This window comes from Scyliorhinus torazame, chromosome 17, assembly GCF_047496885.1.
Source record: "Scyliorhinus torazame isolate Kashiwa2021f chromosome 17, sScyTor2.1, whole genome shotgun sequence".
Taxonomy (NCBI): Eukaryota; Metazoa; Chordata; class Chondrichthyes; order Carcharhiniformes; family Scyliorhinidae; genus Scyliorhinus; species Scyliorhinus torazame.
This window is the reverse complement of record NC_092723.1, coordinates 115869963-115887909: the sequence shown is the minus strand read 5'-3', so window position 1 is coordinate 115887909 and position 17947 is coordinate 115869963. Positions and strand designations below refer to the sequence as shown.

At 45.3% G+C, this 17947-nt stretch overlaps 1 protein-coding gene across 1 annotated transcript in view; it reads left to right on the top strand.

Moving 5' to 3' along the window:
- rnf216 (ring finger protein 216) overlaps positions 1 to 17947 on the top strand; it is a 227576-nt gene that overhangs the window by 33458 nt on the left and 176171 nt on the right. The window contains exons 9-11 of the mRNA XM_072480929.1: positions 9713 to 9763; positions 12114 to 12251; positions 13468 to 13616. Coding sequence (XP_072337030.1) covers positions 9713 to 9763; positions 12114 to 12251; positions 13468 to 13616 — 338 coding nt within the window. The remainder of the gene's footprint in view (positions 1 to 9712; positions 9764 to 12113; positions 12252 to 13467; positions 13617 to 17947) is intronic.

Here is a 17947-nt window from a genome sequence, read left to right as displayed (position 1 = left end):
GGTACAGTTCCACAGTGCGTAGCACTGATGCTTCACAGCTCCAGACTCCCAGGTTCGATTCCCGGCTTGGGAAATTCCCACGCCCTATCTGTGTGGAGTCTGCACATTCTCCCTGTGTCTGCGTGGGTTTTCTCGAGTGCTCCGGTTCCCTCCCACAAGTCCCAAAAGACATGCTGTTTAGGTAATTTGAACATTCTGAATTCTCCCTCTGTGTACCTGAACAGGTACCTGAACAGGTGCCGGAATGTGGCGACCAGGGGATTTTCACAGTGACTTCATTGCCGTGTTAATGTATGCCTACTTGTGACAATAAAAGATTATTTTATAGGACGAAGAAAGACCGAGCTCCCTGGATGACGAATGAGATAGTGAGATGAAACAGAAAAAATAGACTTATGATGGGTATCAGGTTATTAATACAAGTGAGAATCAGCATAATATAGAACGTTCTGAGAGGGAATGAAAAAGAAATGAGAGATCAACGAGAAACGAGTGGCAGATAACAAGCTAAAGTCTTCGACAAACATTTAAATAGTAAAAGGATAGTGAAGAGGAAATAGGCTAATCAGGGACCAAAAAGAGAAGCTACACATAAAGACAGAGGGCATGGCCTACATGCTAAATCATCACTTTGCATCTGCCTTCACTAGGGAAGAAGATGCTGCCTGAGTCACAGTGCAAAGGGATGTAGTTGAGATACTGGATCAGCTAAGAATTAAGAGAAAGAAATAGGCTGTGCATAAAATTGATATGGCACCAAGATTGATAGAATGCATGCAAAGGAAATTTAAAAAGGTGTAAGGATAAACCCAGCAACGACAGGCGAGTCAGTTTAATCTTGGTTGGAAAACTTTTCGAAACTATAATCTCGGTTAACGTTAGCAGTCAGTTATACGAGCCTAGATTAATTAAGGAAAATCAGCCCAGATTGTTGGAAGCAAATTGTATTTAATCGCCTTGATGGTTTTTTTTTATAGCAGCAAGGGTTGTTGTTTAGTAAAGTGTCACAGAATAGGTGTGACAGCAATGTTAAAGACCATGGAATAAAATGGCACCACGGCTACAAAATTGGTCAAGTGACAGGAAACAGGACTTCCGGTGGCGGCTATGAGGGAGTAGGTCGCACATTTTGTAGCTCCTGTTTCGGTCGGACTTTTGGACCTTTCCCCCCCCCCCCGACCGTTTTGCGCTTTTGAGCGCGGAACTGGAGAGCAATAGTACTCAGGCACAGGACCCATACAGAATTGTATGGACCTAAGAAGCCGGAGCGACCATAAACAGCAGAAGAAGTGGTCGAGTAAGGGCACAGTGGAGGCTGTGAGAGAGACCAGCATGGCTGGTGTGCAGAGCAAGGTGTCGACAGCCCAGCCCACAATGGAGCAGCTGCTGCAGACTATGCAGGAGGGCTTTTTGGCTCTGAAGCGTGACAACTTAAAGCCGCTACAGAAGTAGATTGACCGGATGGAAAAAAGGCTGGATGATCAGGCTGGAAGCTCCAGCAGTTGAAGAAGTCGGTGGAGGAGCAGGCTGACTTTCAAACGGTGGCGGATGTGGAGATTCGGAGGTTGAGGGACCAGCAAAAAGTGCTTCTGGAAAGGCCGGAGGACTTGGACAACAGATCTCGTCGGCAGAACTTGAGAATCGTGGGCCTCCCGGAGGAGGCAGAGGGGCTAGACGCTGCTGCATATGTGGAGGGTATGTTTCAGAAGTTGCTGGGGAACGAGGTGTTCCCGCGCCCGCCGGTGGTGGACAGTGCAGGTGAGGCAGCCGCGACGAGGGGGTCCCCCACGAGCAATGGTGGTACGCTTTCACAGGTACCTGGACAAGGAACGAGTGCGGCAATGGGCAAAGAGCACCCGAAGCTGTACTTGGGACAATACCACCCTGCGTGTTTATCAAGATTTGAGCGCTGAGGTGGCCAGGAGGAGGGGAGGCTACAGGCAGGTGAAGGAGATACTGTATAAAAACAAGGTGAAATTCGGGCTGCTTTTTCCGGCGTGACTGTGGGTTACGTATGAGGGTCAGCACCACTATTTCGAGGAACCCGGAGAGGCTATGGACTTCGTTAAGAAGCAGGGGCTGGCCCTGAGCTGAGGACGCTTGGACTCATGTCAGAACTTTTAAGTATATGTAGTGTCTCTCCCGTTTTGAAAAGTGCCTGCATGTTTGGGTCCGTTTTTGTCATTTCTTTTTTCGACCTTTTTAGGGTATTGGAAGGTGGTAGAGATGTGTTTTATTTGCGTGCTTTTTGCGTGGTTTACCTGAATGTTTCCTTTTTGGGCTCTTTGATTAGTTGGAGTTTGGCTGGGGGGAAAATAATAAAGAAAACAATTACAAGGGTTGGGTTAAAATGGATGCTTCAGGGGAACTTTGTGCAATCTTTTTCTGGGTATGTATGGGAAGGACTGAGCCTGCCTGTTATTTCTTACCTCATTTTTTTTTTCTTGTTTAACTTGAATTGTGCTATTGTGGGGGTTGTGGGTTGTTTAGGACTTGTCTAGAGTGTTTGCTTAAGTAGGGCTGATCTGGAGAAGTGGTATGGGTGGGTCGGGGGAGGGGTGACTGGGAACAATGGGTGGGAGACGCACTGGCGCCGAGGCTGGGAGCCCCAGGCTAGCTGAGTGGGGCTAGTCAACGGAAGCCGAGGTGGGGGATGTGCATATAGTTAGATTAGAGCAGGGGTTAGGTGATAGGATGGTGTTGCTGGGGGGGGGGGGGGGGGTTGTTCTGATGGGGATGGAAACTGGGCATGGCAACAGTGAGGGGGTCATGGGTGGAGCTGTCAGGAGGCGGGCCAGATGAAGCGCGACACATGGCTGGGGGATTGGCCAAGGAAAGGGGATGGCTGATCGGCAAAGAGGGGTGGCTGAAGTGCCCCCCAACCAGGCTGATCACCTGGAATGCTAGAGGGTTAAACGGGCCAGTGAAGAGGGCGCGTGTGTTTGCGCATCTGCGGGTTCTGAAGGCGGACATAGTCTTGCTGCAGGAGACACACCTGAAAGTGGCAGACCAGGTTTGGTTAAGGAAGGGCTGGGTCAATCAGGTCTTTCTTTCGGGGCTTGATTCTAAGGTGAGGGGGGCTGCGATCCTGATTAATAAAAGGGTACAATTTGAGGCAGAGGGCACAGTCGTGGATGGGGGTGGCAGGTTTGTTGTGGTGAGGGGTAAGCTCGAAGGGGTGAGAGTAGTCCTGGCCAGTGTGTATGCCCCTAATTGGGATGATGTGGATTTTATTAGGAGGATGCTGGGGAAGATCCCCGACTTGGACTCACGTAAGCTGATCATGGGCGGGGACTTTAATACAGTCCTGGACCCGAGCCTGGATCGGTAGTGTTCAAAAACGGGCAGGTTGCCAGCGATGGCAAAGGAACCGAGAGCAAACGGGGGGAACAGATCCGTGGAGATTTAGCCGGCCGACAGCGAGGGAGTTCTTGTACTACTCCCACGTCAACAAGGTGTATTCCCGAATTGACTATTTTGTTGTGAGAAGGGACCTGCTGGCCGGAATGGTGGGGCAGAATATTCGGCAATTGCCATATCGGACTATGCTCCGCACTGGGTAGACCTGCAGTTTTGTAAGACAGCTTTCAGCGCCGACCATTGAGGCTGGAAGTTGGATTACTCGCGGACGAGGCAGTGTGTGAGAGGCTGAGGAAATGCATGCAATATTACCTGTAGGTGAACGACACTGGAGAAGTCTCGGCAGCGGTGCTCTGAGAGGGGAGCTGATTTCAATCCGGGCGTACAGGGACAGGACAGACGGCAGAGACGGACCGACTGATTAAGGAAATTCTACAGATGGACAGGAGTTACGCGGAATCCCCGAGGCCAGAGTTACTCAGAAAACGACAGAGGCTGCAGGCCGAGTTCGGGGTGCTGACTACAGGCAAGGCTGTAGAGCAGCTTAGAAAGATAAAAGGTGCGATTTATGAGCATGGGGAGAAGGCCAGTAGAATGCTTGCGCAACAACTAAGGAAGAGAGAAGCGCCTAGCGAAATAGGGAGGGTAGTGGATGGGAGGGTAATCTAGTGGGTGACCTGGCAGGGCTGAACAAGGTCTTTAGGGACTTTTATAGGAAGCTGTACACTTCGGAACCCCCCGGGAGACCGGGGGGGGGGGGGGGGGGGGGGGGGGGGGGTTAGAAATGAGGCGATTCCTTCCCAAGAGTGGGGAGGTGGTTGGTGGATGGACTGGGGCCCCTGGTCAGGATCGAAGAGGTTTTGGGGGGCCTGAAGGTCATGCAGTCGGGTAAAGCCCCAGGGCCGGATGGGTATCCGGTGGAGTTTTACAAAAAATTTTCTGGGATAGTGGGGCTGGTCAGGGTCTTTAACGAGGCAAGAGACAGAGGGAGTTTACCCGCGAAGATGTCGCAGCCCACCATCTCGCTTATTCTTAAACTGGATAAGGACCCAGAGGTTTGTGGGTCATACAGGCCGATCTCTTTGATCAACGGAGACGCCAAGTTACTGGCCAAGATCTTGGCGACTCAAATTGAGGACGGTGTACCGGATGTAGTTGGGGAGGACCAAACAGGGTTTGTAAAGGGGAGGCAGCTGGTGGCCAACCTAAGAAGGCTGCTTATCGTGATTATGATGCCTAGGGAGGTAGGGATAGTGGTAGCCATGGATGCTGAAAAGGCTTTTGACTGGGTCGAGTGGGATTATCTGTGGGAGGTACTAGGACGGTTAGGGTTCGGGGCGGGGTTCATCGACTGGGTTAGGCTATTATATCAGGTCCCGGAGGCGAGTGTAAGGACGAACAGGACGAGATCGGACTACTTTAGACTGCACCGTGGGACAAGACAGGGCTGCCCTCTCTCCCCACTGCTGTTTGCGATGGTCATAGAGCCGCTGGCAATTGCACTGAGAGTTTCTAGGGGCTGGAAAGGGCTGGTCGGGGGGGGGGGGGGGGGGGGGGGGGTGGAACATAGAGTCTCGTTATACGCAGACAATCTGCTGTTATATGTAGAGGACCCAATGGTGGGGATGGATGGTATCATGGCAACCGTGAGGGAATTTGGCCGGTTCTCCGGATACAAACCGAACATGGCTAAGAGTGAGTTGTTTGTAATTTAGCCGAGGGAGCAGGAGAGTAGGCTGAAGGAGTTGCCGTTCAGGCTATTGGGGGAGAGTTTCCGATATTTGGGGATTCAGGTAGCACGGGACTGGGGCAAGTTGCATAAGCTCAACATGTCCCGGCTGGTGGAACGAGTGAGGGAGGAGGTCCGGAGGTGGGATGCGCTCCCGCTGTCATTGGCTGGGAGGGTGCAGACTGTTAAGATGACAATTCTCCCGCTGTTCTTGTTTGTTTTTCAGTGTCTTCCCATCTTTATCCCGCGGTCCTTCTTTAAGAGGCTGAATAAAATTATTCTGGGATTTGTATGGGCGGGGAAGTCCCTGCGGGTGAAGAGGGTGATGCTTGAAAGGAACAGAGGAGAAGGGGGGCTGGCGTTGCCGAACTTCAGCAACTATTACTGGGCGGCCAATATAGCGATGATAAGGAAATGGATGGTGGGTGAGGGGTCAGTTTGGGAGCGGATGGAGGCTGCTTCGTGCAGGGGCACTAGCTTAGCAGCCCTGGTCACGGCGCGTCTGCCGCTTCCGCCGGCACAGTACTCCACCAGCCCGATAGTGGTGGCGGTTCTTCGGATCTGGGGTCAGTGGAGGAGGCATGCAGGGGAGGTAAGAGCGTCGGTGTGGACCCCAATCTGTGGCAACCACCGATTTGCCCCAGGGAACATGGACGGGGGGGTATCGACTGTGGAGGAGGGCGGGGATTGTGAGGATGAGGGATCTGTTCTGGAAGGGAGCTTTCCAAGCATGAGTGCGCTGGAGGAGAAGTTTGGACTGGCGAGGGGGAACAAATTTAGATACTTGCAGGTGCGGGATTTTGTACGCAGACTGGTGTCGTCCTTCCCACGTCTCCCACCGAGAGGGAGGCAGGACAGGGTAGTTTCTAGGGGAGAGTTGGGGGAGGGTAGAGTCTCAGACTTCTACAAGGAACTAATGGGAGCTGAGGATACGCAGACCGAGGACCTGAAGCATAAGTGGGAAGAGGAGCTCGGGGGGGAGATGGAGGATGGTATCTCCGGGCCCAGATGGGCTACATCCTAGAGTTCTAAAGGAGATAGCTGAAGAAATAGTAGAGGCGTTAGTTATGATCTTTCAAAAGTCACTGGAGTCAGGGAAAGTCCCAGAGGATTGGAAAATCGCTGTTGTAACCCCCCTGTTCCAGAAGGGAACAAGAAAAAAGATGGAAAATTATAGGCCAATTAGCCTAACCTCGGTTTTTGGCAAGATTCTAGAATCCATCGTTAAGGATGAGATTTCTAAATTCTTGGAAGTGCAGGATCGGATTAGGACAAGTCGGCATGGATTTAGTAAGGGGAGGTCATGCCTGACAAACCTGTTAGAGTTCTTTGAAGATATAACAAATAGGTTAGACCAAGGAGAGCCAATGGATGTTATCTGTCTTGACTTCCAAAAGGCCTTTGATCAGGTGCCTTAAGGGAGACTGCTGAGTAAAATAAGGGCCCATGGTATTCGAGGCAAGGTACTAACATGGATTGACGATTGGCTGTCAGGCAGAAGGCAGAGAGTTGGGATAAAAGGTTCTTTTTCGGAATGGCAACCGGTGACGAGTGGTGTCCCGCATGGTTCAGTGTTGGGGCCACAGCTGTTCTCGTTATATATTAACGATCTAGATGACGGGACTGGGGGCATTCTGGCTAAGTTTGCCGATGATACAAAGATAGGTGGAGGGGCAGGTAGTATTGAGGAGGTGGGGAGGCTGCAGAAAGATTTAGACAGTTTAGGAGAGTGGTCCAAAAAATGGCTCATGAAATTCAACGTGGGCAAGTGCGAGGTCTTGCACTTTGGAAAAAAGAATAGAGGCGACTATTTTCTAAACGGTGACAAAATTCATAATGCTGAAGTGCAAAGGGACTTGGGAGTCCTAGTCCAGGATTCTCTAAAGGTAAACTTGCAGGTTGAGTCCGTAATTAAGAAAGCAAATGCAATGTTGTCATTTATCTCAAGAGGCTTGGAACATAAAAGCAGGGATGTACTTCTGAAGCTTTATAAAGCACTAGTTTGGCCCCATTTAGAATACTGTGAGCAATTTTGGGCCCCACACCTCAGGAAGGACATACTGGCACTGGAGCGGGTCCAGCGGAGATTCACACGGATGATCCCAGGAATGGTAGGCCTAACATACGATGAATGTCTGAGGATCCTGGGATTATATTCATTGGAGTTTAGGAGGTTGAGGGGAGATCTAATAGAAACTTACAAGATAATGACTGGCTGAGATAGGGTGGACTTAGGGAAGTTGTTTCCGTTAGCAGGGGAGACTAGGACCCGGGGGCGCAGCCTTAGAATAAAAGGGAGTCACTTTAGAACAGAGATGAGGAGAAATTTCTTCAGCCAGAGAGTGGTGGGTTTGTGGAATTCATTGCCACAGAGGGCGGTGGAGGCCGGGACGTTGAGTGTCTTTAAGACAGAAGTTGATAAATTCTTGATTTCTCGAGGAATTAAGGGCTATGGAGAGAGAGCGGGAAAATAGAGTTGAAATCAGCCATGGTTGAATGGTGGCGTGGACTCGATGGGCCGAATGGCCTTGCTTCCGCTCCTATGTCTTATGGTATCTGGGCAGACATCCTGAGCAGAGTAAACACAACTGCAACATGCGCCAGGCTCAGCCTGATCCAGTTTAAGGTCGTGCACCGGGTTCACCTAACGGTGGCCCGGATGAGCAGATGCTTTGGGCTGGAGGACAAGTGTGCTCGATGTGCCCAAGGGCCGGCTGACCATGTACACGTGTTCTGGTCGTGCCCTAAACTCGGGGTACTGGCAGGGACTCGCGGATCTCATGTCCCGGGTATTGAAAACTGGGGTGGTAATGAGCCTGAGGTGGCAATCTTTGGGGTTTCGGAGGACCCGGTAGTCCAGGAAGAGAGAGAGAGGCCGACGTGCTGGCCTTTGCTTCCCTGGTAACCCGGCGATGAATACTGTCAGCATGGAGGGACTCAACGCCCCTGAGGGCTGAGGTATGGCCATCGGACATGGCGAGCTTTCTTGGCCTAGAGAAAGTCAAGTTCGCCTTGAGATGGCAGCACGGTGGCGCAGTGGGTTAGCCCTGCTGCCTCACGGTGCCGAGGTCCCAGGTTCGATACTGGCTCTGGATCACTGGCCGTGTGGAGTTTGCACATTCTCCCTGTGTGTGTGTGGGTTTTACCCCCACGACCCAAAGATGTGCAGGCTAGGTGGATTGAAAACGCTAAATTGCCTCTTAATTTGGAAAAAAATTAATTGGTGCACTAAATTTTTTTTTTTTTAAGTTTGCCTTGAGAGATTCGCTATTGGGGTTCGCCCGAAGGTGGCAGACATTTATTGACTTCGCAGAGGAGTAAGCGTCAGCAGGGAGCGGGGGGAGCGGGGGCTGGGGGGTGCTAGGGTAGAGTAGAGTAGGGGGGTATTGAGGCATGTCCTTGCGTGAACAGAGCCGTGGTTTGCATTATGTTTAATTTGTGTGTTGACTTCATTTTTTTGTATTGTACAATGTCACTTTTTCTATATGCCTAAAATACCTCAATAAAAATGTTTTTTAAAAAAGTGACAGGAAACAGTGGTGAATAGTTGTGTTTTGGATTATAGGCACCGTGTACATATTTGGCCTCAACTGGAGTATTGTGTCCAGTTATAGGTACTGGGCTTCAGGGATGGTGCAGAGCAGATTTAAGAGAATGCTTCATGGGGTGAGGGACTTCAGTTACATAGATAGGTTGGAGAAAGTAAGGCCTTGGAGTAGAGACGGTTGAGAGAAGATGTGACAGTGATCCAGGCAGAGCTGGTACAGAAAAATTGTTCCCATTGGTGCAAAGATCGAGACACAGGTTTAATGTGAATGGCAGAAGAACCAAAGGTGGCAAGAGGAAAAGCTTCCTCGCACAAGTGGTTGCAATCTAGAATACATTGGATGAGAGTGTAGTGGAGGCAGATTTAATTGTGCCTTTAAAAAGGGAATTGTTTAATTATCTGAATCGAAACGTTTTGCATGGCGACAGGGAAGGAAGGGGAGTGGGGCTAGCTGAGTTGGCATGAACTTGATGGGTTGACATGGACTGCTTCTGTGCAAAAACCATTGTGACAATAAAGATTATTATTATTATTTAGAACAAATAGAATATAAAATGTCCATTTGAAATGCATCGTTCAGTAACCAACTCTTGAATTTGTGAGGAGTCAATAATTTTAAAACCGAACACTAGAGAGAAAATAAAGGGAAACTATATTTAATCTGCAAGCTCCCTGACGCCTGAACCAGTTTGGGCACCGGGTAACTGAGCCATAGTCTGGATTTACCTATTCGTTGATCTTCATCTGGGCAGGGTGTGGCTGCTACAGCGAGCCTCAATGTCTCAAGTTTAGGAAAGGGCTGGGAACTCCGTTCCAGATTACTATCTGTGACCTCCATTGCCCATATGACAGGATTTGCTGTGATATGCTGCTCCTGTGTTGACTGTCCAAATTTACATGTGAATAAATTGTTCAGATGCTGGAGGGTATTTGTTATCTCTGCCACCATACCTCAAAATGGAGCCTTGAATGGAGATTGTCAAGTGGGGGAAGAACAACAGGCAAAGAGAATTAAAAGGTTGGATGGTTCGTAATTCACTCTTGGAGTCATATTTATAATTCTTTTTCTGTTGCAGTATGCAGATTTCCAATTTGCTATGCAAATGAATGAAGAACAATATCAAAAGGTAAGCACAGCACTTCAAACTCAGCACATTACTTTGTAATTTCCAATTTTGGTGTGGCACCCAACTTGATAAATCTTTTATAAGTTACCTTGTTTTCTTTCAAAATTGGCCTTGCTGAGAACAATCTAAATGTTCCATCTATGCATCTTGGAGCACATGCATCTCCTCAGCTGTCAGATTTTTAACAGATGTGAATTGTTCTGCCCTTTGGATTCTAGTTGAAAGGAGGCATGTTAAGAACCACTCAAGCATAGGATTGTATCTTAATGCTGTAATTAAATGCTAACATGTTGAATTTTAGCCTACCCATGCTCTTATTTCTTCTCTTCTATGTAAATTCTGTTCTTCCCCTTCTAATAATAAATGTTTATTGTCACAAGTAGACTTCAATGAAGTTACTGTGAAATGTCCCGAGTCGCCACATTCCGGCGCCTGTTCGGGGAGGCCGGGACTGGAAATGAACCCGCGCTGCTGGCCTTGTTCTGCATTACAAGCCAGCTGTTTAGCCTACTGTGCTAAACCAGCCCAATAATAATCGCTTATTGTCACAAGTAGGCATCAGTGAAGTTACTGTGAAAAGGCCCTAATTGCCACATTCTGGCGCCTGTTCGGGGAGGCCGGTATGGGAATTGAACCCGCACTGCTGCCTTGCTCTGCATTACAAGCCAGCTGTTTAGCCCACTGTGCTAGGATACGGACCCCGGAAGTGCAGAATTTGTAGCCTATTTGTGATAAAAGGTTTGTACCAAAATGTGAAGCTGTCTTTTGTCTTTCCAGATGCTGATGAAGCTTGTGTCATTTGAGGCCCTTTTTTTTTGTTTTCAAAATTTTGTACCTTGTAGATTTTCAATTTCCTGTTAAAATAACATTTACCTTTACCTTGAAAAGCTTTCTGAATGATATGCATAATATGTCTGATTGATTAAGAATATTGCAGGCATGTTTGAATTATGTCACCTGATTTCATTGGGAAACCGTGAAATCAAGTATTTGTAATATAAATTTAAGGATCCAGAAATTGGATAGCATAGAAACCAGTTTTTTCATGTGCCAAGTGGGACACCGAAGACTCCAAAATGGTGGGCAAAAAGCACTTGTGCATGATCCACAAATACTCCACATTAGCCCCCTCTTCAACCCCTCCAAGTCAACATTTCCCACCGCAACCATTATGGACTTGTGTGTTGCTGTGCTAGCCATGGAGAAATTTTAAAATCTTTTCCATTCCTCCTACAGCACTGTCTTCATTGTGTTGAGGCCTGAAGCTTAAACTTTCTATATTCATATGGATGTTCCAGAATTTCTAGGGTGGCATGGTGGCGCAGTGGTTAGCACTGCTGCCTCACAGCACCGAGGACCCGGGTTCGATCCTGGCCCTCACTGTCTGTGTGGAGTTTGCACATTCTCCCCGTGTCAGCGTGGGTCTCACCCCCACAATCCAAAGATGTGCAGGGTAGGTGGATTGGCCATGCCAAATTGCCCCTTATTGGAAAAAAAAAAATTGGGTACTTTAAATTTATTTTAAAAAACAAATAAAAAATGGATGTTCCAGAATTTCTAGCCCGAGGCACTTAAAAACATATTTTAAAAAATCTGTGTTCCTTGTAAGACAATTCTTTGAGGTGTAAATATTGAAATATTATTCTTTGAGGAGAGCTATAGTTTGGCAGCTTTTCTGTTCTGAGCTGATACTCAGAATTATCCGACTGTCACCTTTGCCAATTATCGCTTTAATAGTGCAGATATCTCTGCACCCCTTAAGTCCCCAGCATCAATAGATAAAGCAGCCTCTTCAGAACAAAATTGGATGCGTTTTATTGCTTCACTTTTTTTCTACTTAAATCATGGTCACACTACTACATTTTAATATCCAAATTCAAACTGATTGTTGTAATTCTATCTCATTCAAATATGCCTGCTTTTAGTTCAATCTTTAATACAACTTCCAAGGAGTCCATGGAGATTCTAAACTCTATGAAAGTGCTTTCGTAATTTTGTCCATGAAGGTCATGGAGATTGTGTACATTGAAAGAATTGTGCCGTGGGTATGATTAACCACAAACCAGAGTGAGTGATGTAGTCCGTGCAAAGACAGCAAATCAGACAAAGCATTGTTTTGTTTAATTGACATCCTTTGCCATTGCCCTCTATTTAGAATTTGAGATGGTTTGAATATAAATGGCAAGATTTTTCAAAATATGCTTAGAAAATCCACTGGCACTGCTCTGTTCCAGATGCTTAATTCAAATTACTTGGACTTGTTTAACAATACAAAAAAAATGTCAAATTGTCAAAAGGATACTATTTATTGAAAATTATCTGCAATAAATTCAATTCTTGCTGCTTACAGGATGGACAGCTGATTGAATGTGGCTGTTGTTATGGAGAATTTGCCTTTGAGGAGTTGACACAATGTAGTGATGGTCACCTCTTCTGTAAAGAATGCCTTGTGAGATATGCACAGGAGGCTGTGTTCGGAGCTGGCAAGGTAAAGACTCAATTTAAAAGAAATGCCCTTTGAAAAGACCAGAGATGTAGGTTCCTAAGACCAAAGTGTACACCTGGAGTAAAAAGAGCTTAATCTCTGAAATATTATACATTTCGGTGACATTACCTGATTCCAGCTGTTTCATTGTACAAACTGTCCCAGGATTTGTTGTTAATTGCATAACAGGTACAAGCAATTATGCTATCTGTTGATTTATTCTGTGCGAAACAATTCCTCACCATTGTATTGCATTTGTATGATTAACAATTGAAGTACGGTATATATTGCAGAAGGCCAAACTGTGGGTTAATTCTCTCTTTTTAATTAATTAAGGATGTGATCCTATGCCACAACAACTAACACCAGCTCTGTTTTGACAATAAAGGAACGTGGCTTGTATGAGTATTATGTAAGCATAGTACATTGAAAACCGAGAGAAGCACAAGGGCAGTGATTGCAATGATGAACAGATTAAAAATGACAAAGTATTTGAAAGGCTGGAATGCAATAGAAGGGGTGCTAAACTTCATCTTCCTCCATACTCCCCTGGTTTGAGAAAGGAAAAGACAACAAGCTAATACTCCTGATCACTAACCACAATCAAAGTTTAAATGTTTGGCTAGTCTAGAATTTGGGTGAGCAAAGGGAATGTTTCAAGTGCCAATTGGTATTTACTATCCAGACACAAACGTGAACAATAGCCAGTTGGTTGAGATACTAGAATTTGGCCCAGCCAGTGCTGACTGGATAGAAGCAGAGAAATTCCACACAAAGTGGTAGTATTGACAAAACAGTATGAAGTTCATCAGGATAGTTTCCTTAAATAGAGCGCCAAGACCAAGCCAGGTTATGAATCTGAGATGGAGTGTGCTGTGAAGAATGAGGGATGAAGTCGGGCAGAATATTTTTGAGGGATAAAGGAGAAGTGAGAATAGATTGAGAGAAAATATTGCTGAATTGGGATCTAAGCAGTGAATAGTCTTCTGGATTGTGGTATTTGGTGGCATTCTGTGTAGCACAAGGTTCGCACTACGAATGAAGATAACATTATTATAATTTATGATCTTTTGCAACTCGATTCTGTGTCTAATTGGTGTTGACAAGTAAATGCAAATTTTCATAACCAAAAATGGTTGGTATTGAACATATGGTAGCCGAACAATGGACTTAGATGTGTTTTACAATGTCATTATGTCTGGTTTTCCTTTGTTTACAGTCCCAGTTGAGCTGTATGGATAGTTGCTGTAGCTGCACATTCCTCAATGGTGAACTGGAAAAGGTATTGCCAGAGAACATACTATGCAAATACTATGAACGTCAAGCAGAGGAGGCGATTGCTACAGCCTGTGCTGATGAACTAGTACGGTTGGTATCTGAACACACATTGTCTTCTACACTTCATTAAACAGATCTCGACCAGTGTTGAACTAGCATCATGCTCATTAGGCACAGTTGCGAGTTGTGTCCTGGAACTAATGACTGTCTGTAACTATACTGAACAGTTTTTATATCTGAAAATGTACCTTACCGGCACAGTGCTAGCTTTCACTTTATTGAAGGCATAAGAAAAAAAGCTGTTCATTTATGTAACACCATTTACAACCTCTATGTCCAACACTGCTTTATCGCAGTGATGTTCTTGTAAAATGTAGCCATTGTTGCAGATTAAGAAACACAGAAACCAGTTTGTGCACAGAAAGGTCCCACGAATACCAACGTGATCACAACCAGACAACCTGAATTTAGTGATATTGGTTGAGATAAATATTGGCCGGAATATCTAGATTGACTTCCCTGCTCTTTAAATGGGGCCATGGAATTTTTTGCATCTATCTGGGAGAGCAGATGGGACCCTGGTTTAATGACTCATCTGAAAGAGGACACCTTTAGCAGTGCAGAACTCCTTCAGCATTGCACTGGAATGCTAGCCTAGATTGTGGAATGCTAGTCTCTGGAATGCTGTTTGTAGAACTTATCATGCAAATTTACTGTCACATTTGCTGACCTGACAATAATGACTCACTTTAAATACTGTGTTTGTAAAATGCTTTGGTACATTAAGACGCTGCATAAAGTGCAAAATTTACTTTTTCCTCGAGTAGGAGTGGAGTAAGGCGGTTTTGCTACATTTATGTGGAGCTTTGGTGACACCGCACATGGAGTGGGGTGTACAGTTTTGGTCTCCACTCCTTCAGAAGGATCTGACCCTGACCTCCTGAGAAATTCACTCAAGATTGTGGATCCTGGGAATTCTCTACCTCGGAGAACTATGGATGCTCCCTTGTTGAGTTACTGTAGACTTGGATCAATAGATTTCTGGACACGAGATAATCAAGGAATACGGGGATAAGGTGTACAAGTGGAGTTGAGGTAGAAGATCAGCCATGATCTTAATTGAATGTTACGACAGGCTCGAGGGAACATTCTGCCCTGATCTGAACCAAAGTATTAACAGGGAAAGACAGGATAGATAAAGAAAAGCTATTTCCACTTGTTGGAGATTCTCAAACTAGGCATAGTCTTAGAAATTAGGACTAGACCATTCAGGGGAGCGGCGCTGAGGACCCTGGTTCGAATCCCGGCCCTGGATCACTGTCCATGTGGAGTTTACATATTTGCACGTGTCTGTGTGGGTTTCACCCCCACAACCCAAAGATGTGCTGGTTAGGTGGATTGGCCACGCTAAATTGTCCCTTAATTGGAACAAAAATGATTAGGTACTCTAAATTAAAAAAAAAAAAGAAGACTATTCAGGAGAGATGTAAGGAAGAACTTCTTCACTCAAAGGGTGGTAAGCGAGTTGGAACTGTCTCGCACAAATAAGCAGTTGAAGTTAAATCAGTTAATTTTAAATCTGAGACAGATAGATATTAAGGGATGTGGGCCCAAGGCAGGTTTATGGAGTTAGGTCTCAGATCAGCCAATGGCAGGACAGGCTTGAGGAGCTGAATGGTCTAGTCCTGTTCCTATGTTCCTATTTCTTTGAGTGAACGTCTTGGTCGTCACAATTTAATATCTTAGCTTTTCCCTTTTGAAGTATTTTACTTTTGTCCCTTGGTTTTGACTGACGCATTTTATGATGCACAAGTGGGAGACCATGAATAAGAGTGTTTGTTGGGCTTGTTGTCAATCTCTACGGCAAAGTGCAGTGCATTGCTTCAATGTGCTACTCCATCTGGTGGTCTGACTGAGAGCTCACAAAGCTTGTTCTGCCAAAACAGAGTTGAGTCTCAAATACTGTGGACCTGAACTTGAATATTCAGTCACATGAGCGACTGGGTTGCCTCTATTTACAACTTTATATAAATTGTACTTTATATTTTTTCATGCATCAGTGTGTTCCTAATATTACCTGTTGGTCAGCTTCCATTTTATTGGATGAACTGGCTGTCAGTGACATTGTCCACCAGTATATATTCATCCTCGTCATTTGTATAAATTGTAAAAAGGTGAGGCCCCAGCACAGAACTTTGGGGCACACCACTCGTTGCACCCGGTCAACCAGAAAAATACCTTTTATGACAATTCTGTTTCCTGTTAGCTAGCCACTCTTCTATTCTTGTCAATAGATTACCCTCTACGCATGAGCTTTTATTTTCCACAATAACCTTTGATGAGGCACCTTATCAAATGCCTTCTGGAAGTCCAAATGCAATACACCCTCCGGATCCCCATTATCCACATCGCATGTGACTCCATCAAAGAACTCCAATAAATTGGTTAAACATGATTTCCCTTTTCTCAAAACTGATTGCCTTGAATTTTTATAAGTGCCCTGATATAACACCTTTAATAATAGCTTCTAACATTTTCCCTATGACAAATGTTAAGCTAAGTGGCATGTAATATTCTGCTTTAAGTCTCCCTCCCCTTTTGAATAAGGGAGTTCTATTTGCTATTTTCAAATCTAATAGAGCTTGCCCCAAATGTAGGGAGGTTTGGAAAATTAAAACTAGTGCATTAATATCTCACTAGCCACTTCTTTTAAGATCTTGGGGTGAAGTCCATCAGGACTCTGGGATTTGGCAGCCCACAGCTCCAACAATTTACTCAATACCACTTCCCTGGTGACAGTAATTTTCCTGCGTTCCTCACTTCTATTTCATGATTTACAGCCATTTCTAGGATGTTGCTTGTATCCAGTGAAGACTGAAGCAAAATTGTTGTTCAATACATCTGCCGTCGCCTTAGTATCCATTATTAATTCGCTAAATTTGCTCTCTATAGGACCAATGATCACTTTTGTTAACTTATTTAAACATCTATAGAAATTCTTACTATTTGTCTTTACACTAACTTTCTATCATACTATAATTTTTCCCTCCGGTTAATTCTTTTGGCATCCTTTGTTGTTCTTTTATATTCTGTTCAATCTTCTGACCACCAGCCTTTGCATTATTACATGCTTTTTCTTTAAGCTTATTCTGTTTAACCCTTTTAGTTTACCACGGATGGAGGGTCCTCCCCTTGGAATTTTTCTTTCTCATTCGAATGTACCTGTTATGTGTATTCTGAAACATTCTTTTAAATAACCCTTTGTCGTTGCACAGTACCCGGTCTAGTACAGCCTGCTTTCTGATTGGCTAAGAAACTATCTTAAAAACATTCTGTGAACTCCTTATCTATGCTACCGTTGCCCATCTGTAAGAGTCCCTCTTGTTATTTCCTTAGATCCCATTTTTTTTCTTTAATTATTTTTAATCCGCGGACCTGTAATTGGATGTGCCTTTAAGCAGAAGACTCCCTTAAAACAGCCTGCTTGCCAGGACACTGTGTTCCCAGGTTCTTTACTTTGGAAGGGAGAAGCCAGAGACATCAATTCGATTGCTTAACTGGCAACAGGTGGGTTGGCAATGGTCTGACAATGTCTGTCTGACAATGGTCAATGATTGGTTCCTGCGTGATGCTTTCTGAGAGACCAATGCCTGACCATCCTTTGCTGTGAACCTGAAATGATGCTCAGTCTGCAGAGAAAGTGGACAGCCTTGTTAGAGAAACCATCTCAAGCCTAGAAAGAAGTAGTACCAAAATGAAAGCATAAACTCAAGAAAGACATTGACTGGAAGTCAGCATACCACCACCACCGTATGTTGTTTGTCTATGTGTAGGGAGTTTGGCAGGTTGGGAAAGAGGTCGTAGATGATCTGTTACATTTTTCTATCTGTTTACTTAATACTGTGCATAATAAAAGGTTACTTGTGTTTCAAGTTACAAACATGGTGACTTTAGTGTTTAACACTGTTGCTTCACAGCGCCAGGGTCCCATGTTCGACTCCCGATTTGGGTCACTGTCTGTGCGGAGTCTGCACGTTCTCCCCATGTCTGCGTGGGTTTCTTCCGGGTGCTCCAGTTTCCTCCCACAAGTATCGAATTTCTCCCTTGGTGTACCCGAACAGGCACCAGAATGTGGCAACCAGGGGATTTTCACAATAACTTCATTGCAGTGTTAATATAAGCCTACTTGTGACAATAATAAAGATTATTTATTATTATTTATTTATTGGGCTCAACTAAGGACCTCAGTTATTTAAAATAAAATTTAATTTCACCCGTGTTGCAACTCCGGGTCAAGTGATAGTGGAATTGACCGCACACGAGTTCAGGCTGTCGTGACACATCTGATTTTTGCAGTGTGAGCTTAGTTTTAAAACCCCCGTGATTATTACATAGATTACATAGAACATACAGTGCAGAAG